At 39.2% G+C, this 23,623-nt stretch overlaps 1 protein-coding gene across 12 annotated transcripts in view; it reads right to left on the bottom strand.

The window, feature by feature from the left end:
* The window catches only part of unc13a (unc-13 homolog A (C. elegans)), a 49,891-nt gene that overhangs the window by 19,924 nt on the left and 6,344 nt on the right, over positions 1–23,623 (bottom strand). For all 12 annotated transcript variants that reach the window (XM_058760149.1, XM_058760151.1, XM_058760148.1 and 9 more), the window contains 27 exons: positions 22,985–23,014; positions 22,814–22,913; positions 19,330–19,447; positions 17,855–17,978; positions 17,692–17,762; positions 17,434–17,488; positions 16,924–16,953; positions 16,553–16,748; positions 12,029–12,778; positions 11,837–11,930; positions 10,992–11,038; positions 10,123–10,201; positions 8,226–8,300; positions 7,912–8,131; positions 6,760–6,987; positions 6,540–6,681; positions 6,285–6,454; positions 5,679–5,794; positions 4,661–4,824; positions 4,430–4,583; positions 4,269–4,337; positions 3,926–4,015; positions 2,789–2,923; positions 2,253–2,386; positions 2,083–2,168; positions 1,573–1,699; positions 1,354–1,450 (listed from right to left, as the gene is read on the bottom strand). In XM_058760149.1, the coding sequence (XP_058616132.1) occupies positions 1,354–1,450; positions 1,573–1,699; positions 2,083–2,168; positions 2,253–2,386; positions 2,789–2,923; positions 3,926–4,015; positions 4,269–4,337; positions 4,430–4,583; positions 4,661–4,824; positions 5,679–5,794; positions 6,285–6,454; positions 6,540–6,681; positions 6,760–6,987; positions 7,912–8,131; positions 8,226–8,300; positions 10,123–10,201; positions 10,992–11,038; positions 11,837–11,930; positions 12,029–12,778; positions 16,553–16,748; positions 16,924–16,953; positions 17,434–17,488; positions 17,692–17,762; positions 17,855–17,978; positions 19,330–19,447; positions 22,814–22,913; positions 22,985–23,014 (3,701 nt within the window). The remainder of the gene's footprint in view (positions 1–1,353; positions 1,451–1,572; positions 1,700–2,082; positions 2,169–2,252; positions 2,387–2,788; positions 2,924–3,925; positions 4,016–4,268; positions 4,338–4,429; positions 4,584–4,660; positions 4,825–5,678; positions 5,795–6,284; positions 6,455–6,539; positions 6,682–6,759; positions 6,988–7,911; positions 8,132–8,225; positions 8,301–10,122; positions 10,202–10,991; positions 11,039–11,836; positions 11,931–12,028; positions 12,779–16,552; positions 16,749–16,923; positions 16,954–17,433; positions 17,489–17,691; positions 17,763–17,854; positions 17,979–19,329; positions 19,448–22,813; positions 22,914–22,984; positions 23,015–23,623) is intronic.

The raw sequence follows: 23,623 nt of genomic DNA, 5'->3' as shown, positions 1-23,623 counted from the left end.
GAAATAATTGGGTCGAGGTGAGACTGTGGCAGGTTCTCAAAGGGGGCTCGGTGGAAGTAATGAACTAAAGAGTGTGCTTATTGGTTCAGGAACATGCTGAGGTGCTCCAAAGGGCACTCATTCATCAAATTTTGACATGTCTGGCTGCAGGCGTGAGGTCTGTTGTTAATGTAACTTATTACAGCTGCTAAGCTAAATAGTAAGTATAGCTTTATAGTACATTTCCAGTTTTGCTTTCAACTTTTCTTAGATATTCTACAATTTATTATTACTTTTACTAGTATTAATGCAATAGACAAACTATATGTAAAGCTTGAGTGTTACCAATAAACTAAAGTGTTATCAGTTTCAATAAGATATGTAAATATATGTTTTTTACTTACTCAATGGTCTTTTAAATATTTTAATATAATAATAACTAGATATGTATATTTTCTGAAGAAAATGTGAGTGGTACTTGCCGTGGCAAAACTTAGTTACTAGGTTTTTTACATGTTTTAATGATTAGCAGGTGCTGTGAAACGATTAATCGCAATTAATCGCATCCAAAATAAAAGTTTTTGTTTACATAATATATGTATGTGTACTATGTTTATATATTATGTAAAGAAATTACATTTATTATATAAAGAAAAACTTTGGATGTGATTAATCGTTTGACAGAACTAATGATTCGTTTTTTTAGCATGTTTAGCTAATCGCTATTACCATTTAGCTATTCACTGCTAGCATGTGTAGCATATGAAGCCAAGCCCCATGTCTATGCGATTCTCTGATGGAGAGATATAGATCTTGCAAAATGGTTGCTAGGGATCTCTGTTTGGTTGTTAAGGAGTGGCTTAGCAGCTGCTAATGGTGATACTTCAAAGGCTGATTGCCAGTATGAATGATATAAACCAACCCTCATGCCTCTACAACATTCATATTTGGGTTGCTAGGTTGCTCAACAATGGTTGTTAGGGTGTGGAAAACAGATGTGCTCAGTTCCTTCACCATAGTATGTCTATGGGGCAACTTCAGGGGGCTCTTGCGCCCAAGGGGCACAACTTACACCCCACTGCGAGATATATTCTTACACAGTTTGCCAGCCTCTTAAAATGTGGTGACCCAGATGTTTCTACAAAATTCTTACTTGGCAAGACAACTCGTCAAATTTGGCTGCAAGGCTGCAAAGTCTATGGGATTTTTTATTTATAATGTTTATAAATATATATATATATATATATGTGTGTGTGTGTGTAAATATATAAAACTTTACATGTTTTTATTGATTTATAAACTATGATATTTGTTGCATCTGCATCAAATGGCTTTAAAGATAAGGCACCAAAAGGCAAGAGAAATAAATCTCACCCCATCTTTCTTGTCGCGCTCCAGGGCTCCGTGCAAAAAGTCTCGAGACACCTCCTCATTCTCATCCAACCACTGGATGACAAATGGCTCGAACCACCTGCAGAGTAACATCACCACCGAAAGCACTATTACCCATCATACCACGGTCACAGTGACATTTTGAGTGTGCATGACTCGGATAATACGCGTGCGAGATGGGAGACGTCGGGAGTCACTCACGTGGGATATTCAGGCACTCGGCTCTTGAAGAAAGGCAGGTCTTTGCAGTATTCATTGTAGAGCCACTTTACTTTGAAGTGCAGGTTCATGTAATCGGCACTCTTGCACAGGCGGTTCTTTTCATGCTCTGAAAGCCACGAGGTGAAGACAAAAGATCTTCATGAAACAGTTTGAGATATAACAGCACATAATACATCTACGCAGAGCGGAGAACCCCTACTGAATCAGCAGATGAGAAGAAATCCACCACATGTCGACTTTTCACCAAGTATGAAATTTGAAGTGGCTATCAATGAGAAACCCTGCCAGGCTTGTGTTTCTAACTAAAAATCTAACTAAGAAGCAAACTTTTTTATTGCATCTCATCTGTCAGTCAAGTTATGAACATTACAGACCTACAGCTGAAACTTTTTAATGAGGTTCTGGAGTCTACAAAATAGTCTACAAAACCCAGAATCAATCAATACAAAGGCTAGATAGATCAAGAAAAGCTTCTTATCTTAGACTCACCTTCCATTGCGTACTTCATATCTTGGGCAAACAGGTTCCACATAACCTCTGCACTGATCTTTCCAACATTGAGCTCCTGTGGAAACCTGTGTGGACCAGAATACATAATATTAAGACCCAAACAGGTTTATGAAGGGACATTTTGTGCAATAAAATGGTGCCAGACTCACTGGTTAAGGCAGGGGGTGTAGGAGTTCTTGTCCTCTTCAATAATTGAGACAATGAGGGTGATTAGCTTAGACCAGAAGTCTAGATTCTTGATACTTGGACCTTGTTCCTCTGGAGGAACCTCTCCTTTTTTGCTCTGCACAAAAGGAATTCATTTTGAAATGGTAGCTTGAAGCATGTTATGGCTTTTCATAATCTGCCAACCTCTGGAAGAAATTAGCTCACAAAGGCGCACAGCAGGAATTCAGGTATTTCAGGCAGCAAACAAACAAACAAAAAATATGCCAACCACTCCAGGGGAACACGATATATAACAAACCCACAAAGCTTTGCAGCAAAATATAGTAAGTAGCCCAGGGTTAGATGTTTAATTCAACAGGAAGAGTGTTTGATATTTATGAGGGAAGCCTGTAACATCTTCAAAGCAGCATAAACAAAAGCAACAAGATGAACTGCTGTGATAAAATGACTTGGATGCTCCTGGGGCAAAGAGCTTTGGGGCTGATCAGGGTCGCTGGGCCAGGAAGTGTCGACTCACCGGGTCTGTTTGGTATTCTCGACTATACAGCTCGTGGCAGTTGTTGAAAATGTATTCGTAGGTAGAGTTGAGGCAAGCCTTCACACAGTCCTTCACTACCTGGCTGGCACGAGGAGGACTCTGGAGCTCTTGGACCTGGAGAAAAAGTTAATGGTCCATTCAGATGGATAATTCGATCAATATAAACAATTGCATAGAAAACTGAATGAAAAATCAGGTGGTCTGAAAAAAAGAAAGAATCATTCAGAAATCACAGGAAAAACAAAAACCGTACAGAAATTGTACAACAACACCATGCGAAAAATAAAATTGCTTGAGAATTATATGAAAAAAAAAAAAAAACTGAAAAAAAAAGCATATGAAAATCGCATTAAAAAAGAAAATTTAGGAACACATTCACTATTAACTATGACTTTTCCCTCAATAAAATCTGAATTTGCTGTTTATTAATAGTTAGTAAGGTAGTTGTTAAGTTTAGGTATTGTGTAGGATTAGGGATGTAGAATAAGGTCATATAGAATAATACATTAATATGTGCTTAATTACTACTAATAAATGGCTAATATTCTAGTAATATGCATGCTAATAAGCAACTAGTTAAGAGACCCTAAAATAAAGTGTTACCGCAAATTGTATTAAAATGACAACTGTAGAAAAATAATAAAAAGAAAGCCATAAAGCAAAGAAAATTGTGTGAAAATAGTATGAAACAAGAAAATATTTGCACAGAAAAGAAACTAAAAAAGAGAAATATTTATGACAAAGATAATCGTTCAGAAATTGTATAGGAAAAAATTGTATGAAAAAGAAAATTATAAAAAGAACAGTCACATAAAACATAAAATTGTATGAGACAAGCACAGTCAGAAAATTGGAAAAAAAAGGGACATTTTTTATTGTAAAATAAAAAAGGATACAAAAAACAGAGAAGAAAATCGTACAAAAACATCACATGAAAAACTTGTATGAAAATAAAATTGTACAAAATTTGTAAAAAAGTAAAAAAAAAAATATATATATATATATACTTTTGAAAAATGATTACTGAACATTGTATTGAAAAGAAAATCACATGAAAATTACACAAAAAAGACCCAAGTTTATCTAAGTCAACAGCATCAGGGATTCACAACTAACCTTCATCCTGAAGAATGTGATACTGGTTAGTAGGTCCACAGTAGACTTGAGGTCCTGCAGTCTCTCAGGACTGCTAGCTGGGAAATTATTCTAAACACACACAAGAAAGGGTGTCTCTTTCTCATCAATACTCATTTCTTCCTCAGATATTTTAGCCTTTTCAATACAACTTTAAGCTTTTACATGTAGTCACATCAAACAAATCAATCTAATTTGTTTGATTCAATGACCCCACCTGCAGGTGAACACCACACTAACTATTTACCTTTAGTTAAGAAAGATCCTTCATACAGAAGCAAGAAAAGGTGTGACTACTCAAGGAAACCCCAAAAAGTCACAATACCCTGTACATAGAGAGGTCAATCCTCAGGGAGTTGTGAAGCTGGTCCAGAAGCTTGACAAATCGCTCTTTCTACAAAGAACAAACACGAAACCACTCCAAATTATTAATACAAACACTTTGCTGAAATCTTCCGTTTCGGTATGGTTGGATGAAGCACTCACCCCAAAGTTGGAGGCAGCGAAACGGTCAGAGGCAGACACATTGTTGGTGGCCTGGGTTGTGTGAGCATAGTAAGCGTTGATGTTGGCCAATAGGGTGCTCATGACCGCAGGCACTCCAGGACACATGTACTTTGATGACAAACAGGCGAAGTGTCTAGAAACAAGAAGCAACAAAAAGTACGTAAGCAAACAGCTAAAACGTCAATGGCAAAACTTAGGGGAGAATCATACGTCATGGCTTGATAAATGGACTCCACTCCGTAACGCATGGCAAACTCGTCGACGATTTCTTGGGGCGTCTCTTCAAAGTAAACCTTCCATGCATCATCACCCTTGGCATCTGGTATCTTCACCACCCCGTTGTTCTGGATGTCCGTTAGATAGTGGAAAAGGTTCTATGGAGAGATGGAAAGAGGATCAATTCGCGAAGGACTAATTTGTTGTTTTATTCTAAACTGTTTTATTCAGCTGTTATTGAGTCGGTTCTGTGCTCCTCCATAACTGTCTGGTTTGGGTCAGCCAGCAAATCAGATCTAAGAAGACTTCAACGGACTGTTAGGACAGCAGAAAAGATCATTGGTGTGCACCTGCCCAGCCTTCAGGACTTGTACAACTCCAGAGTGAAGAAACGGGCAGGTAACATCATCAAAGACCCCTCTCACCCCGGACACAACTTGTTTGCACTTCTCCCTTCAGGCAGACGCTACAGATCTCTGTGCACTAGAACATCTAGGCATAAAAACAGTTTTTCCCCCCATGCCATCTCCAGCTTAAATAGCTAACACATGGATCATTACCTGTGTTCTGTAATTCATTCTGTAATTCATTCTCCATCTTTAATTATTGCCTCCCTCTCAAGTATTATGTAAATACACATACATATGTTTATCTATACAGCTGTATATAGAGTAAATAATGCACAAATCTGTACATAAATCTACTGTTCCAGATTCATACTTATTATTATTAGGATTATTATCCATTGTTAAGTCTTACTATTCAAATGTTTTTTCTGTTCTCATGTCACATGTGTATTTATGTATGTATGTATGTATGTATGTACCAGGAGCACCTTAAAACCACAACAAATTCCTCGTGTGTTTGCACACACCTGGCGAATAAAGCTAATTCTGATTCTGATTCTGATTCTGATATACTCTAGCAGGGACTATATAATTAAGCTTGCTGATAAATAATGGTAGGAGGAAATTGTGAATGACAAATATGATCATGACAGCATCAGACTGACCTCGTGCAAGCAAGTGTACTGGACGTGGTACGGAGCTACGGTTTCCTCTCCTTTGATCTCCACACTGATGTGCATACGAATGGCTCCAGATACAGCAGACTTGTCTGTACGCTTGTCTGAAAGGAAGCAGAATTAAGTTGGTACACCATAAAAAAAAAACAAGAAAATCACACAGAGAGCTGTGTGATAAAAGAAAGTGGTACAAAAACCATAAAGCTGAAAGAAAATCGAGCAGAGAACATCTAAAAACGAAAACTGTATGAAAAAAATTAAGAATATATTCAATATTCCATAAGATAGTATTTAAAGATAATCATACAAAAATCACTTTAAAAGAGAAAATTGTCTGAAAGTTGAAAAAAGAAATTCATATGGAAAGGAAAATCATAAAAAAGACGTTTTATGAAACCCATAAAAAACGAAAATCATAGGGAAATCTAATTTTCTCAAATCTCAAAGATTGTAAAAAAGGAAATTATAACGAAAAGAAAATCATACGAAAATTGTATGCAAAAATGAAAACTGTCGAAAAAACGCAAGAAAAACAAAAACGTGCGCAACATAAATATAACATTGCATTTATGTTATTAAAACTTGGCTACTCACCCAGGTTGTACCAGACGTCCATTTCTCCGCTCAGAGTTCGTACCTCAATGATAGTCTGACCGAGAAAATCGTCAGACTCTCGTTTGAACTTCTGCTTTACTCTGGACTTAATATCGTCATCCTCGTCCCAAACGCGCACTTTGATCCGATCGGAAGAGTTGTGACACTCACTGTTGAGATGTTTTTGTATCACCATGAGCACTGATCCTCAACAAAATATGTTTGACATATTAATTGAGATTTGAATCCACTTACAAATTGAAGCTCTCATCCCATACAGGGTTGAGGTTGCCGTAGATGGTCTTGGTTCGTTTTTTGGTCTTGCCTACTTGCACCGTAACATAAGGATCGCTGGAGCCGGTTTTGTCCTTTGCCTGCAGGCCTTGGGCACATAATACTGATGGGAGAAAAAACAGGGTTAATATTAATATAACCGATATGACATAAACTTGTACTAGTCAAAGTGGGCCATTACCGGTGATGCTGATCTTGGCTGACCACTTGGACGTCCCGTCCAGGACGCTTTGCTTGATCTGCTTCATATGAGCCACATGCGTTGCCTTGATGACTGCAAACACTTCCTGAATCAGCTCGAATATCTCAGGCTTGTTGCGTTCACGGATCTTCATGCGGTCTTTCAACACCATGATGATGTTCTGCGTGCGATCCTCAGCTCCATGCTTAGAGCTCTTCTCCGCCGCCCCTGTGAAAGACGGATAAGGTTCATTTCAATAATCCTTATATTTTCACTTACAGCCGAAAGTATGTATATATATATATTTTTTTTTTTTGCGAAAACTGTGATACAATACCAAATATTTAGGGCAGAAAAATAAAGAAAAAAACAATCAAAAGAAATGAACACTTATTTAGCAAGAATGCATTAAATTGATCCGAATTGACAGTGAACATATTTATAATGTTACAAAAGATTTCTATTTCAAGCGCTGCTGGAACGGCTACTGAAAATTCAGCTGTCATCACAGAAATGAAATACATTTTAAAATATATTGAAATAAAAAGCGTTCTAGTAATAAGTGTAACAATATTTCACAGTGATTCTGTTTTTACTGTATTTATGTTCAAATAAAATGCAGCCTTGGTGAGCATAAGAGACTAAAAATCATTAATTTTCCAAACTTTTGATGAATATTTAAATATGATAAAAATAATAAATATAGTAATTTTATATATATATAAATATATAGATATATACTACAGTTCACAAATTGTGGGATCAGTAAGATTTTTAATGTTTTTTAAAGACGTTTCTTCTGCTCATCAATGATGCATTTATTTGAGCACAAATACAGAAAAAACAGCAATATTATTACAATTTAAAATAACTGTTTTCTGTTTTAATATACTGTAAAACATAATTTATTCATGTGATGCAAAGCTGAATTTTCAGCATCATTACTCCGATTTTACCTTTCCGATTTATTAACAAAAACAATATTAGGTAGCAAAAACTAGTATTAAAAAAATCGTAATCAGCACAAACAGTTTCCAATATCGATAATAAATCAGCATATTAGAATGATTTCTGAAACTTTTCCCAAACTTTTGAACAGTTGTGTATTTTTTCTACTGAAGACAACATTTGAGAGTGAAGAAAGATTCTTACTCTGTAGACAATCGGCATTAAGCAAATCTTGACACTTCTCGTGACACTTGACGCCACACTCGGTGCAGCGCATGCCCTGTCTAGCGATGCCCCACAGAAGCCCCTCACACTCGTAGCAGTAGGTGGGAGTGGTGGCCGTCCACACCTCAAAGTTGTGTGGTGTAGTACAGGAAATGGGGTAAATCAAAGCCTGCAGGGTCTTCTTATAGACGTGACTCTTCTGCGTGGTCAAAATAAATCAACAGGTAAATGGAAAACGGTTCTGAACTGCAAAATATGAATGTCCAGGAAGAAAACGGGGCTTGCTGACATACCAATTCTTCATTGTTAAGTGTGCTGGAGGCCATAGCAGAAGTGATGCCTGCTTTTCGAGAGTTCTGGACAAGAGACTACAAGAGAAAACAAATCTAGTTTTTAAAATAAAATCATGTAAAATGTATGTATTTGTTGAGTAAAATACATTTGATTGCTTTCTAATAAGAAACTGAATACATAAGAACTGAATACTTCTAAACAATATTTTTATTCGTCCAACTTTTGACAATAGATTGATGGAAAAAAAAAACTAAATAAATTTAATAGAATAAAACAAAATTAAAAAGATACATAATTTAAATAAAAAATAGTTATGAATTTGTGATAAAATGCCATAGTTTTCATAAAGAAATTCCTTCTAAAGTGCACATTGATAACTAGCAGACAATGTTTGTTGTTAGAATTTAAGCATTTTACCCAGGAGTACTGGAAAAGTGAAATTGTGGATACTTACCATTGCCTGCAGGAGGTGAGGCATTGGAAAAAAGAAATAAAACAAAAACATTTTAGAAGTTTCCCAAAGATAACATGACAAGTTTTTAATTCATACATCAACTCAACCAGGGTTGATTAAGTTAAAAATAAAAAAAGGAAAAAAAAAAAATCCAGGTTATACTTTTTATAAATCTACTGACTCAATCACATAGAGAAAGTATTTATGTAAAGAGGCCATGAAAAGTGCTTGTACAACAAGAATGCATGTGGAAGACTGAAATACAGAGAGAAAAGAAAAAAGAAAGAGAGGGAGGAGGTACTTCGTCTCTAGTTGAATTGTTTTTGACACGCATTTTAATTCTACTCAAGTCAGCACTTTGGCTTCTGACTCTTAGAGTCAATATCGGTGACGGTAAGATGGATTAAAACCGACAAACTGCGGAGCTGTTTAGTGCAGTATGGTAATTTCTCCCTCATCTTCCAGTCCGTAGCGTCAAAGCAAGCCTGGTGCCATTGCCTGCTCTGACAGATCTCCAGTGAAGGCTGCCAGGAGCGTTCTTGGCTGAATAAGTACAGCCAGACCTACACGACAGCTGTCAGCTAATGAACGATTCTTTTGGCTCTTGTTACTTTGTTTAATCAATACACAACTAACTCTCCTGTCAATCTAATGAGAAGTTTTTCAGAAAGCGTTGTTAACAAGTAACTCAAAAATGGATTCTGCAGCTTGTTCGATGTAGTTAATAAACATGATGCACTAATGCAACATAACTCTTGAGCATTTTGTTAAAACTTAATTTAATTGCAATGGAATCAATTTAGCACTACATGAATACATTTTGTTGGCTGTAACCAGATTGAATTGCTAGCTACATTTAAATGTGGTTATTATTACATTATAACTTGCTTGTTTTTGAACATGCACTGATGGATTAGGCATGATAAGACCAGAAACTTGTATTAGTTGGATCAATTTAGATTTCATGTTGGCTTTAATATCTATATTGCCTCTATCCATGCGAGAACCAATGATATTTGATTTTATTTGCCACCTAACCTTTTTTTAAGTATCAGTGGAAAAGTTCAACAAGCTCCCAAAGTAGGTTACAGGCACAAAACAAGGTTAGCAGGCAATGAAGTCAGCTCAGGAAAAAATACAGAGGCCAAAATGAATGGGACTGTAAAGGAGACACTGAGGCAGTCGTGAGGCTGGAGACTCATCAGTTTACAGGGTGAATGGAGCTGAGTAATGCTCTAATAACGTCCAACCCTGTAGCCGTGATTCAAACAGATAAGCCACAGAGTCTTCTGTGAACTACAGACCCTTGACAGACTGCTGCCCAAAATAACCACGCTGATGCATATGGACGGTGCTTTTGAAGAGTTGGGAAGGTGATGTTGGTTCCAGCAAAGCTTTAGTTGAAAGTTTGACATACTGACGTACGGGGTTGTGTGACTCACCAGGTCTCGGACGAGAGGGATGGCTTTCCTCTTGCGCAAGTCAGGCATGCTGTCTATGCTGTAAAGAGCACCTCCAGGCCTGCGGATCAAATGGGTAGATGTGTTATATATATATATGATGTTTTATTAACAAGGTGGGAGTCTGGCCTCCCCTGAGCCTGTTGAGTTTTAACAAACCCCCTGAAGCATGCCATGAGTTTGTTGGGGGGAAATGAGAATGAATGGGAGAAAGTCATATGAGAGGAGGCAAAGCCTCCAGTGCATTCCACGTTTGCGGATCAGTCTAAATACAATGGTGTTAATGAGAAAGCTAATTTAAAAAGTAAGTAAACAACTTCATACACTTACATATAACCACTTTGTTACACCAAAATAAGACTCAAAATGGCATGAAAACATGATCTGTGGGAGTTTTTAGTAAGTAATCAGCTTGGTGAAAATTGAAGTAAATCTCCATGTCTGTGACAAATATTTACAGAGTACTGTTTCATACGAAAAATTAAAAAATAGTTAAAAGTTAACTATTAAAAAGAATAGCTGACCATAAGTTCACAAATAAAATATATTGTTTAAATTGTTACTGCCTTGAGTTATTATTTTGGAATAAATATAAAATGCTTAAAAACACAAACTGAATTTACATTTGATTTAAAAAATGAAATAAAAATGGAGGACTTTGCCTCCTCATTTGAGAACACCACAGAATAGTAGAGGTATGAAGAGTGTATTCTTCATAGTGATTCATAAAGCTTCAGGTACTGTCTGATGTTTAAATGTTTACATAAATTATATATAATGTAAAGCATGAAGTTTGAATTGCTCAGACGCATAACTGTTCTGAAAATGAGCTGCAGTCCTTTGACACTCACCCTGCTTGCAAAAAGAGTGATGCAAGTCCTGGAGTCTCGCCTCGAGCCTGCGGACAACAGGGAATGACAGCAGGGTCAGTGACAGAGCTCTATATCTCTCTTTTATCCATCTGCTAAACCATATTAAACATCTCTTCAATATACATGCAGATCTCACAATGTAATTTCAATGATATAACTTCTATTAAAGAAAAAAGACCATTGTCTATTTTGATAGGACCCAGAAAGAGCCTGTAGTCGGCTGATCTCATTGACGTCAGTTGCAGGACTCTCTCATAATTAGACTGCATTTGCCGGACATCTTTATCTCCATCATCATTATTCTGTCATAACAACTCCATGAGTATCTCAGAGGAAGCACGCCGCAGTCATTGGTCAGGAAAATTTATTTACTTTGGACCCACGCATAGCCACACCCACCTTTCAGACTGCTTGTCCAGCTTCAGTAAAGCAGTGAAGAGCATGACAATCGCTATGGCAATGACAAAAAACTGAAAGAAAAAAACACAAAAAAGCAAAAACAAATGGGGTGGAACACAAAGAGGGCAAGGCATGAAATCTCAAAACAAAGACTTGTTTTGTAAACATATGTAACTGTAAAATGTAAAACGTAAAAGCAAGTGACAAAAAAGTAACATGAAATGGACAGGACATGCAAGAAAAAGGACAACAACGCAGGGCAGGACTAACCAAAAACTGACAACCTAATGTTGGCCAACAGAACCAACTGTACTAGGCATAAGCAAGCTGGCAAACTTTGATTGGTTACCGCATTACTATGTAGTTGGAAAAAGCTGATCAAACAAATACAGTATCAATGTCAGGCTTCACAAGACCTCACGTACCTCCTGAAGCTGAAGGCGAACCCTGTTGAAGAGTCGCAGCCAGTTGGCTTTGGCTCTTACTGCAGGGTCCACAGGTGGCTCCAGCTTTAGTGTGCTGGGAAAAGATGGAAAAAATTGTTCGATTTAACTTGCATTCAGCAAAATGTCATGAAAGACTACACCTTATCCAACGACTCAGCATATGAAGCTTACCTCTCTGGAGGAGCCTCTTTCATTTCTTGTTCTGCTTCAGGCAGGACCTCGGTAGCAGGGGTAGGCAAAGGTTCCTCAGAAGGGGCTGCCAGCTTGCCTGCAGGTGTCGGGACCTTCTCAGGCTCCAACTCTGAGACTCGCGGTGGGGTCGAGGTACGAGGTACCTTGGCAAAGACATCATTTGGCTGCTGTGGGGGTGGTGACTCTCGCTTAGGCTCCATGGTCTGGAATGGTGGTTGGGATTGTGGTGGCTGTTGCTGGTGCATGGAAGCCTGTTTCTCCAGTGGTGGACGGCTGGTTGGGGCCTCTGGCGCCAACGCTGGGGCAGTGCTGGTTGGGGTAGGGGTGTAAGGTGTCTCCTGCTCTTCACTGAGAGTACCATCCAGTGGGTAAAGTTCTTCTTCCTCCTCATACACCATTCCTTCCTCTTCCTCCTCATAGGGATACTCCCCTTCCTCCTGCTCATAGATCTCACCATCCTCTTCATCATAGAGTGCACCTTCTTCACCTCCATCTTTGTTATACTCCCCATCATCACTGTAGACACCCTGGGGCTCATCTGGATCCCAAACAGGTGATTCTTTACCATAGCTAACGGAGGAATGGCAGGAATGGTAGGAGTCATTCTCATCGTAGAACTCTCCGGAACCTCGGAAGCTCTCAACATCCTCTGGGCCAAACTCCTCACTGAGTTGGGAGCTGCCGCGGCTCAGCTCACCCGAGGAGGCATAGCGACTACTGCCGGTGGGGCTGTGGGAGTAAAGAGTTGTTAGTTATATTAAGTCATGGAAGAAACGAGATGAGCGGGTTTATGGGCCGTAAAAAGTGAGGCAAAGAAAGCAGGAACGACCAACCACAAAGGAAAATTATCCTTGTCAGCTGATAGAAGTCTCTCCCTGCTGAAAACAACAGCTTAAACCTGCCAAAGATGGTTTTCTGGTCTTAACTGGTCTCTCAGAAGTCAGGCCAGTCAGGGGCGCAGATGGGATTTTTTAAGTGGGGGGGACCAAGCTGTCAGCAGTCCAATTTATTCAGTCCAGAAAAATCACCATTTCTGTCAAAGTCGATAGTATACGATTCACTATGGTTACCGCTACAGGCACAATTGAGGCAGCTACCAGCTCCTCATAGGACCCCCTGGGGTCAGGAGTTATAGCACATACACACACAGAGAACGTAAACGTCGGTGGCAGCACTATCGTCATGTGTGTTTATTGACAACAGAACAGCGTGTAGTGAGAATGTGGGTACAAAGTAATGGTGACCGGTAGATTATTATTGTGCGTCAGCCTGCATCTGCCCCAACCCGATTCTGAAGCAGTGGCGGCAATAATTAAAGATGCACTAAGCGATCTTTGCAAAACGATGTTGATATCTGAAAGCACCAAAACAAACACGCCCATACCCCAACAGGACCTCACCCCTATTTTGAAATCTCCGCCCCACTCGTACATACACAACCATGGCAACGTCGATCGCGGAAACAAGTGAAGATGACACACAAGCATATTCAAACAAAAGTCAATACAGTCAATACACAAAATCAACGTTACTCACCTATCAAAAAGAAACAACACAACCTCGGCGTCCGATTCGAGCCCTTCCCGCTCCTTGAGTTCTCTCCATCGCTGGAAAGCTGCTCCGATATTTACTCCTACCTATTGCCTGATCGTAACCCTTCTTTTTAATATTTTGTTTCTCTGATATTTTCCTCTTTTGTTATCTCTCTATCTATAGCCGATCTGCTAATATCTGTCCTGTGCACTCAAATTAAGCGCTCTCTTCTCTCTATCAGTACCCTTACTGCTGATTGGCTACAAGTGTGTTTTGGGACTCAGTCAGACACTGCAGTCAAAAGCGTTTTTCAAAAATCGCTTAGTGCATGTTTAAGGAGCGGCGGGCCGGGCCGCCACTACTTAGGCTAATGTACATAGCGGAAACCCTGATTAATCCTGTTTATCGATGTCGCCTTTCGTAGAGACAGTGAGGGGGATGGATCGGGTCACTATGAATCCCCCCCGTCCCTAGTGCCATCTGCGCGCCTGAGGCCAGTAGACCAGCTTAAACCAGCTAAGACAAGCAAACAAATTTAGGGTTGGTTTAAGGTATTCTCTTCAGCAGGGAAATAGTTTCTGCTTATTTATGGATGTATGCGTGCAGGTAAGGTGGTGAGAGAAAACAAGACAGAATCCTGAGGTTCATTTGAGGGAGTCGAAGGAAAAAACTCACATTAACATACAGACTCAAAAAGAGCTGTTTCACAAAAAATGCTAAGATGGCAATGGGAAGAGTTGTCAGTGGACAGATTTATCCAGGTGAACTTAAGAAAGGACAACACATTGAAAAAAGAGAGAAACACTAAGCTGACAGAAAAGGGGATGCAGCATTTTCCTGTGACACTTTAAACAATGGAAGGCTATTTATCTTTGCTGATGAATGAGCCAATTAGGTGTAGAGAGATTGAGAGAATGGAATGAGTAAGAAAAGACACGCTACCACACACACTCACACATTATCGATTATGGGACGTAAGGTTTAGTAATGCATGAAGAATCAGAAGCGAAAGAGATGGGGTGTGTAATAGGCTGTGAGCCAAAAAGCGTCTGGGCTTCAGACTGGAGGAAATACGAGAGCCACAGGACACACACACAATTACACCTATAATCACGCTTCTGTCAAGCCTTTCCAGCAGTTAGTCATATATCCGTGTCACCTTTTCTCACTTCCTCGCGCACAAACCCATAAATTCTCAAGACACACACACAGCTTTATTTCCTGTCTTCCACACAACACATTTTGGCTTTGGGAAAGGTTTTGTCCATGAGATTCTGAAAGGGTAAATCAGTGATGTGAACATCCCCTGGTCTCTGTCACAGCCATCGACATGGTCCCGCCTGCTGCCCACACACAACCTAGTGTGTCTAAAGGCTATGTAATTAGCGCACACTAGGCTTTCGGAATTACAACGTTATTCTCTCACTCTGTCAGGCACATAGCAGGCAAATAACAGACTTCACAAAAAACAGACTGTGTGACCAACCCAGTGGACCCCAATCGGCAACTGCACCAAATTCCGATTACACGGTACAGAAGACACAAGAAAAAGCTTCTGAGACGCACGGGTTGGTTACCTAATAACACGTGACAGGTCATTAACAGGTACACAGCAGTCATGATAGAGGACATAGATACATATACAAAGAGGTATAGATAGAGTATATATATCAATAGACCATGTATGTAAAAGAAGGATTGGTGCGCATGCATGGCAAGCATAGCGAGGACCACAGGACCAGACAAGTCCAATTCCACGACATCATCACAGCAGGACGGAATCACAGGCTGGAGCAGGAAGAAGAGCAGGAGGAGGAGGTGGAAGAGGGTGGAGGTGTAGGAGCTACGAAGACCCACCTATCAGAGAGCGAGTGCCTACTGTCTAAGGAGTACTGGCGGCTGGTCCGCCTGCTCGAGCCAGAAGCCGAATCGAGATCGCTGCGGCCGTTGGTGGCGGAGTCTAAACTATCATAGCGTCTGGTGGGAGGGAAGGGGATGGGGGAGGCAGGAAGAGGAGGAGCATGAGTAATGTCTTTTTTCTTATTTGTTTTTTCATCTCACCTCATCAGGTCACATTGGACGGAAAATGACCCAACTTAAGGCAATGGTTAACCAGCTGCTAAGAGACTCGTATCAAAAGCATCACTTTGGGATCAGGATCTATCCATTAGTAAGACTTTATAAAGGATTCAAGAGGCTACAACAGAGCCCTGTCCCAAATGGCGCACTTGATGTTGATTTGCAGTCTCGAGGCCTTCGCTTGCACGCATCTGTTAAGTCCACAAGACTGTAGGGTGGCTGCTTTGAGGCAGCTATGCCTCCTTTTGGTAAATATATCTTAAGGGACAATTACCCAACAGTCTGCCCTGTTGAAAAAACAGCATATTCTGGTTAGGTATGTTTTGAAGCATGGCAGTTGGTTTGAGCTGGCTTAAGCTGGTCCTAAGCAACCAGCTCCTGCTCAGGACCAGCTCATAACCATCTTATAACCAGCTCAGGACCAACTAAGGACAAGCCCAAACCAGCTGCAATGTTAAAAAAACATACCTAACCAGGATTTTTTAACAGGGTGTGTGGTAAAATGACTTGGGGAAGGAGCTTCAGGTGCCATTTGGGACAAGGCAAGAGTCTCAGAGCACAAAGTCTCCAGCATGCAGTGCAAGAATGTCGGGAATACCACTTTTGTAAGACAAAATGTACAGGAAATAAAAGCTCGTTTTTAAGTGAACTGGGACAAAACGAGCAATTGAGGGGAAACGTTGCATTCATATCACAGAGTGGCACCACAGGCTCCAAACCCATGTAGTGTATACAATGACCGCCCATCCAAGGCTTGTATACAGTCACCAGTGCATAGGAATAAGAACAGAGGAAAGTCGCACAGACACAGTGAATGCTTTTACTAACTGATAGATGCTAAAGTGACTAGAATTAGTAAATACATTGCAATCAGGAATTGGGAAAATTTACCTAATGGGTCTCTGGTTATCATAGTCGTAGTCATGCATGTCGTTGTAGTGGGAGCCATGGTGAATGTCACGGATGGGGTATTGGTGCATGGATGCGTTGGGCTGAGAAGTGGTGTAGAATGGAGGCGGGATGCTGTTGCTGGTTTCGCTGCGGTAATCACTGTCTCGATCGTCCACAGCACTGTCTGGATCGTCATCTGAGAAGCAAGTGCAGAATTTAGATGTAAATAGTCTGGATTAACCGTAATATCTTTTAATTTTTTTATAAATATTAATGTTCCAGGACCAAAACCATTCCCATCACACTTTGGGAGGAATCAATTAAAGTTTTCATGCATTTCTTTTTAAACCCATAAAACAAAGTTTACTTACTTTGCTGGTCCCCCCATAGACTCCAGTTACCTTTGGGAACAATGAGTCAACACAAAAATTAGAAGTAGGCCAAGAAATATATATTTTTGAGACACATGCCTCTGTTTGACCATAAACAAGCAGCTTGTTATAAATCTAGGTTGTAAAACTACCAGGTGTGACACAGATGTAAATTTATATATCTGGAGTGCAGGATAGTGACCTTGCCCAGGCACGCTAAGTGCTAATGGTTAATAGCTCTGATGTAAAGCAATAAAATATGGCCTGTTGGCAAGCCAAAGCTTCCTGCTCCTCCTTAACCCACCCATGCTTGAGATATTGCTGAATACTGTCCAGGAAATCTCTATGCACCATGATGCTAAGCCATCCATCTAGTGCTTAGAGATAAAGCAGTCTCATATTAGACCTGCTGATGGGGTGATTGGACCTCTAATGAGGTTCTGCACACATCAACCTACCAAGGGGCCTTGTAATTTATAGTGTGAGTGTGAGTAGTGCTTGAAAGCTCACAGCACTGAGTTGATGGAATTGGAAGTGGTCTCTCGTGCTCCTCCTGGTATGTGTACTGCAAAATGAGCAAACAAAAATGATTGTTTGAACAGGTGATAGTCTTTATTTTAACAGGTCAGTAGTTCAGAAGGCAAAGAAAAAAAATACTGTTCGGGTCTCAGGAGTTTTCTGACAGACTCAAATTAACGCATGTTCTGCCCTTGGGCTCTGGGGAGGACTGTAAACACAACAAGACTGGAGTTGAATGAGGAGACTCACATCTTGGTCCCTCATGGCATTGAGCTGCTCCAATTTCTTGGCCCAGTATCGAGCTTCCTCCTCCGGTATATCTGGAAGTATGAAAACTATGGGTTAGCAGTAAAACTGAGGACAAGTGTGAACCAAATGCAGTATTGGAAAAAGCAAAAAACAGCAAGGATACCTAATGGGAGTTCAAATCGTGTATCCAAAAGCACTCGATGGAACGTGGGATCTTTGGTGCCACAGATCTCATTCTCAGCCATAATGACCTGGGAGTCTAAAGTCAGCCATTGTCCTGGACCTTCCTACAATGCAAGAGAAAAAAAAAGCACTGCGATCAGAGACATGTTGTCTGTAGGGGTGGGAGTAATTTTATTTCATGGCAATGATACATATATAGTTACAATATAGTCATTTTTGCTTTAAATAAGGTCTTTATGATAAACGTTTTTGATGCCATAGGAATTTCATAATTTGTGTCAATATCACAAAAAAACAAACAAAACAAAAAAAACAAGCTCACTAAAGGCAAGTAAACAGTCAGCGATTAAATAAGAATTAGGAACTAATTACAATCAATAGGACAAAAAAAAAACTACAGTAGAACAAATAAATACTACATACATTGTATAATTTAATGAACTGTATAAAAACACTGCATATTCTTCACTGTGTAAATTACTAAATTATTAAGTTACAAAAGTCAAGAGCAGTGAGAAAATATTTCTCTTTTGTTGTTTGATTAACATGAATGACAGACAGCAGGAATATTAGACTGCTGTCACTTTAAGAGCTACCCAGATCCAATGTAACGTGTTTTCTTTCTCAGCTGTTTGCAAAGACGGGCATTTTGACACATTCAAGTGTGTGTATTTAATCATTCAAGGCCTATATAGTGGCAAAATAACTCCTTTTGCTCTATGAGCACCGTCTTCACGTGCAAACACCTCTCTGGCAGCACTCAAAAACAGTCTCTCTGACAGCGTGCATATAGCGAAATGAGTTCTCTTTCACTGCTGATTGGATTTCAATGGCTTAAAATCACTTGTTTTTAAACCGCAATACTTAAAAATGTGAGAAAATTATATGTTTTTGTGATCACGTAGCACAGCAACATCACGTGAACGAGTAACTGCGATAGAGATGATAGTCCAAAATCTCTACCGGTTGACAAATTTCTACCGGTTAATCGTGTCTACCAGTATATCGCCCACCCCTAGTTGTCTGTATATTCGGTTTGGCTCAACTACCGAGGTATATAATACTACCTGCTCATGGTAATTTAGTTTAGAGGTTATAGATCTTTGCTGCTAACCAAAGGGTTGCAGGTTTGAACCCTGTAAAAGGCGAATGTCACTGCTATTTCATTTAACAAGCCACTTAATCTCAGAATGCTCAATGGGGGCTGTGCTTATAACATTTTATGACAAACACTGCAGAAACAAATTCCACTGGTGCTGGTTCATAAAATATATTTAAACTGGTAAGAAATATTAACAAATGTTAACATATAGAGTCTTACAGGGAATGGTTTCTGCAACATATTTGCAATGAGAGCCAATGCTAGGCATTAGATACAGATCTACACATATAGCTCTACAGTGGGTGAGAAAAGCTGCAAGCTGTTGGGGGCCAGGCCGGCCATCTGGGCTGTACCTCGTTCGACTGTCGAATGTTGCGCAAAGGGATCCACAATGTGCCAACCATGGTGTCCCAGATCAGTCCTTTGTTCCATACTTCCACTGTCAGGCCCAGATCCAGCCTGTTAATCTCACTAGAAGATGAAGTGAAGGGTAGTATTGAGAAACATATATGTTTCATATATCTTCAGTTAATAAACTCACATTAAAAATAAAGAGACCTAAGGCAAAATTTCTGAAATACTGTGAAGAAACTGCAAGACTCAGTAGTTATAGTTTGATTAGACATGCTGAAAAACCAGAACCCAGAGAATGGTGGAGGACAAAAAAAGATCCATTTTAACAGGGGCACTATATTAAATGGAAAAAGAAACCGAAAATAGCAATAAAAACCAAACAGGGTGCAGACAACAATGCCATCTGTGCCTTGGGCATCTCCAGTGCAACTCCAATTGAAGCTCCATAGGACTACGGCCTCTAAAGCTGCATCAAATCCTAATAATAGCCTCAACTTTGATGTCAAAACCAATCCTTACAGACCACAGGGGCTAATCTTGGGGACAGTAGTAGTGCTGTGTTAGACATTACACAGCAAGATACAGAGGTGCTGAATCAGATCTGGCTTATAGATGACACAAGATGAATTTGGAAAGAATTTTGCAGTATCAACCAGATGCTTTCGTGGTTTTGCTCTCAGTGTCTCAAAAGTTTCTACATGTACATATTAGACATTTACATTCTGAACAAAATGCGAAAACATTTTCTTATTTGTGAGTGGATGCAAGTGTGTTGCTATAAGAGGTGGGTAGTAACGAGTTACATTTACTTCGTTACATTTACTTGAGTAAATGTTTTGGGTAACTAATACTTTCAGAGTATATTTAAAAATGGGTACTTTTACTCTTACTCAAGTACATTTTTAGTGAAAAAACGGTACTTTTACTTGTGGGCGACGCTCCTCTCGTTACTTGATCTTAATGCAATACAAGTTAGAAATCCTTAAATTTATTCCAAACGCGCCGTCTACTTTTTTTCTGGGCAATGAGCGATACCCGTTCGCGAATGATTCATTCTTTTGAGTCAATTCTGTTCGAAGGCTTGATCAAACCAGTTGGCAAACCAGTGAATCGGTTCGCGAATCAGTTTGAATGATTCGTTCAGTTCCCTGCCGCACGCACCGAGTCGTCTGAAGCGGTTCTCACTCAGAGTTGTAACAGAAAGAGCGTTGAAGACGTGTCTTTGGATATACAGTCAGTTGAAAGCAAATCTGCAAAGGCTATTGTTTGCGAGCTATGAAGATCTTTATTAGACGAACACCACGTGTGCTGTCGGTTCCACAGGTATAGATTCGATTACAGTACACGATACCACTATGACATTACCAGTTTGTTGTACATGTACCTTACACATTAAATACAATGTATAATTTATTCATTAAATAAGCTATCACAGAGTATGAAATGAACACACGCCAGTTCCAGGAGGAATGCCTTGCCTAGACACAATTAATATTGATATTTTCACAATATTTACGCTTGCAGAAATAAAGGCTACATTTGTTTACATGTTGCAGAACAGACGGAAGAAGTGCATTGTTTCGTTATGTTCAGATGTTCTGTAGCAGTCATGTGAGGAGTTTTCACTCTTCTCCGTGTCAGAGGTTATATACATATATACATTTATAATACATAATTAATATACTTTAAAATATTATTTAATTTAATTCAGTGATGCAAATCAGAATTTTTATCAGCTGTTACTCCAGTTTTCAGAGTTGTATGATCATTCAGAAATCATTCAAATATATTGATTTATTACCAGTGTTGTTGAAAAAAAAAAAACAGCATATGCTGGTTATGTTTTGAAGCTGAGATGATGGTTTAAGCTGGTCGGACCAGCATAAACCAGCAAAGGACCAGCTTAAATCAGCTCAAACCAGCATCCCATGCTTCAAAACATACCTTACCAGCATATGCTGGTTTTTTCAACAGGGAACAGTTTTGCTGCTTAATATTTTTTGGAACCTGTGACATTTTGTTCAGGATTCTTTTATGAATAGAATGCTAAAAAAGAACAGCATTGATAATAAATCAGGCTGATAAAAATTCTGATTTGCATCACTGAAATAAATTAAATTAAAAAAAACATTAAAAGTATTTTGAACGGCAGTTTGTTTGTGTGTATATATATATATATATATATATATATATATATGTATGTATATGTGTATATATATATATATATATATATATACACACAGTATATCTATATATGTATATATAAATTTTATCTAAATATCTATAGATCTACATAAAAATAGACTATATTCAGTATATGATCCAAAGTAACTAGTAACTAACTACTTGAGTAGTTTTTTTTATCCGGTACTTTTTTACTCTTACTCAAGTAAATATTCAGACTATTACTTTTACTTTTACTTGAGTACAGTTTTTGGGTACTCTACCCACCTCTGGTTGCTATGTTGTTCTAACTGGTTGCTAGGGTGGTCTGGGTGGCTACTTGGGGTGTAATGGTACACAGAAGTCACGGTTTGGTACGTACTTAGGTTTTGGGGTCAATATGAGTTCAGTACAGCAGGAGATGTATTTTCTCATTTATTTTGTACAGACAGTAGTGCTACATACATGTAGCATGAGCAGTCAATTTTAATTTGAATTAGACTGTAGAATTTCAAGATTTAAATGCCAATTTAAAATGCTAATTTATTCGCTGACAGTAGGTGGCGCTTATGGCACAGCAGCGATATAGAGTTTCCTATATAAACCCACACATATTTTTCTTCCTATATTTTGAGCATCACGAACAGCGAGCTTGACCTGCCTGTTACAGTATCTTCTCCTGTTTACAGACTTCATAAAAATTCCACACAAATTACATTTGGGAAGTGATTGCAATGCAGTTTGCATGCAATTCTGGAATTGAGATTGGCCAAAATAAAACCCAAAACCAGTTCCGATTTATAGCCGGTTTTATGTCTGCTCTTTCAGAACAACCACAACACATTTTCTCTCTTAAGTTTAGAAGACAAGATTTATTGCAATCAGTGCTAAGCAACGTTTATGCCCTTGAGGGAGAACCATTAGGGGGTACTACCTGACTGGCACTACCAAGGGAATGCCAACTGTCACATGCGAAAACAGAAATAGCTCCTTCATCAAGGTTCTTGTCAGCTCAGTCGTAAAGCTTGAAACACACTCTATGCAAGTTTGTGGTGTCCACAATTAATATCTAGCTACACAAGCTCGAGTTTTCATGATATGTTAAGGAATGTGTCTGAATGCATTTTAATTCAAGTACAGATGGCATTCTCAGCATTGCCACTAGGGAACACACATTAAGTATGCGCAATGGGACTCTGTGCTTGGAATGCACTGGCCAAACATTTGCATCAGCATTATAGCTTACTTACATTAAGCATGTTTCTAGTCCTTCCTCAAACTGGTAAAGAGAAAGGGAAGAGAAAGGGAAGAGGAACTCACAACATGAAGTCCTGTTCCCAACATGGCTGACTGCCGCGCACGGCTATGGTGGTGCTTTTCACGTTCTGAACCTTCAGTGACACGTACGTGTTGAATTTCTCTGCACAGAAATACCAGTGCATTTAATAGACTGTTGCAGGAAAAAAAAAAAAAGTGAGACTTCAGGCTTACCTTGCGGTCCATCGAGCTTGGCTTTCTTCACTGTAATAGAGAGAGAGACGTGTATGTAAATAAGTAATAAACACAGGTATTAAAAATAATCACACTTTACATATCAGGCAGCGCATTTCACATTCAATGTCAGCATATTTGCATTTCTGCATAAGGGATTCCTCAAGGCTATAGACTCCAGTTTGTAGGGATTTTCAATCAGTGGGAAGGCAAATCACATAACTTTAGCTTAAACAAACAAAAAGTACCATGATACTATCACGGTTTTTGGACATTTTATTTTTTTTTGTATATGTACCATGTTGCATGGTGGTACCATGGTAAATAAATACTATGATAATCATCCATTGCCACAGTATAAGGTGAAAGTAAGTTGAACTGATATCAAAGTATCCTGTAATCACAATCTGATTCTATCACTGACTGTACCATCGTAGCACCACAGTATATTTTTTTAAAGTGTTGTTAAAGAGAAATACTCATGAAAACCTTTAAAACCATCATGTCAAGCAACAAAAGAAACACAGAGCTTGACAAAGTCTCCAGGACACAAGTTTCTCTGTGCAGATTCGAGTGGTTATGAAACTGCAGAGAGGTCTAGAGAGGCAGTCACTGTCAGTTATGCTTAGGGGAAATCTG

The sequence above is a fragment of the Onychostoma macrolepis genome, chromosome 22 (assembly GCF_012432095.1).
Source record: "Onychostoma macrolepis isolate SWU-2019 chromosome 22, ASM1243209v1, whole genome shotgun sequence".
Classification (NCBI taxonomy): Eukaryota; Metazoa; Chordata; class Actinopteri; order Cypriniformes; family Cyprinidae; genus Onychostoma; species Onychostoma macrolepis.
This window is presented reverse-complemented; position numbering and strand designations above follow the sequence as displayed.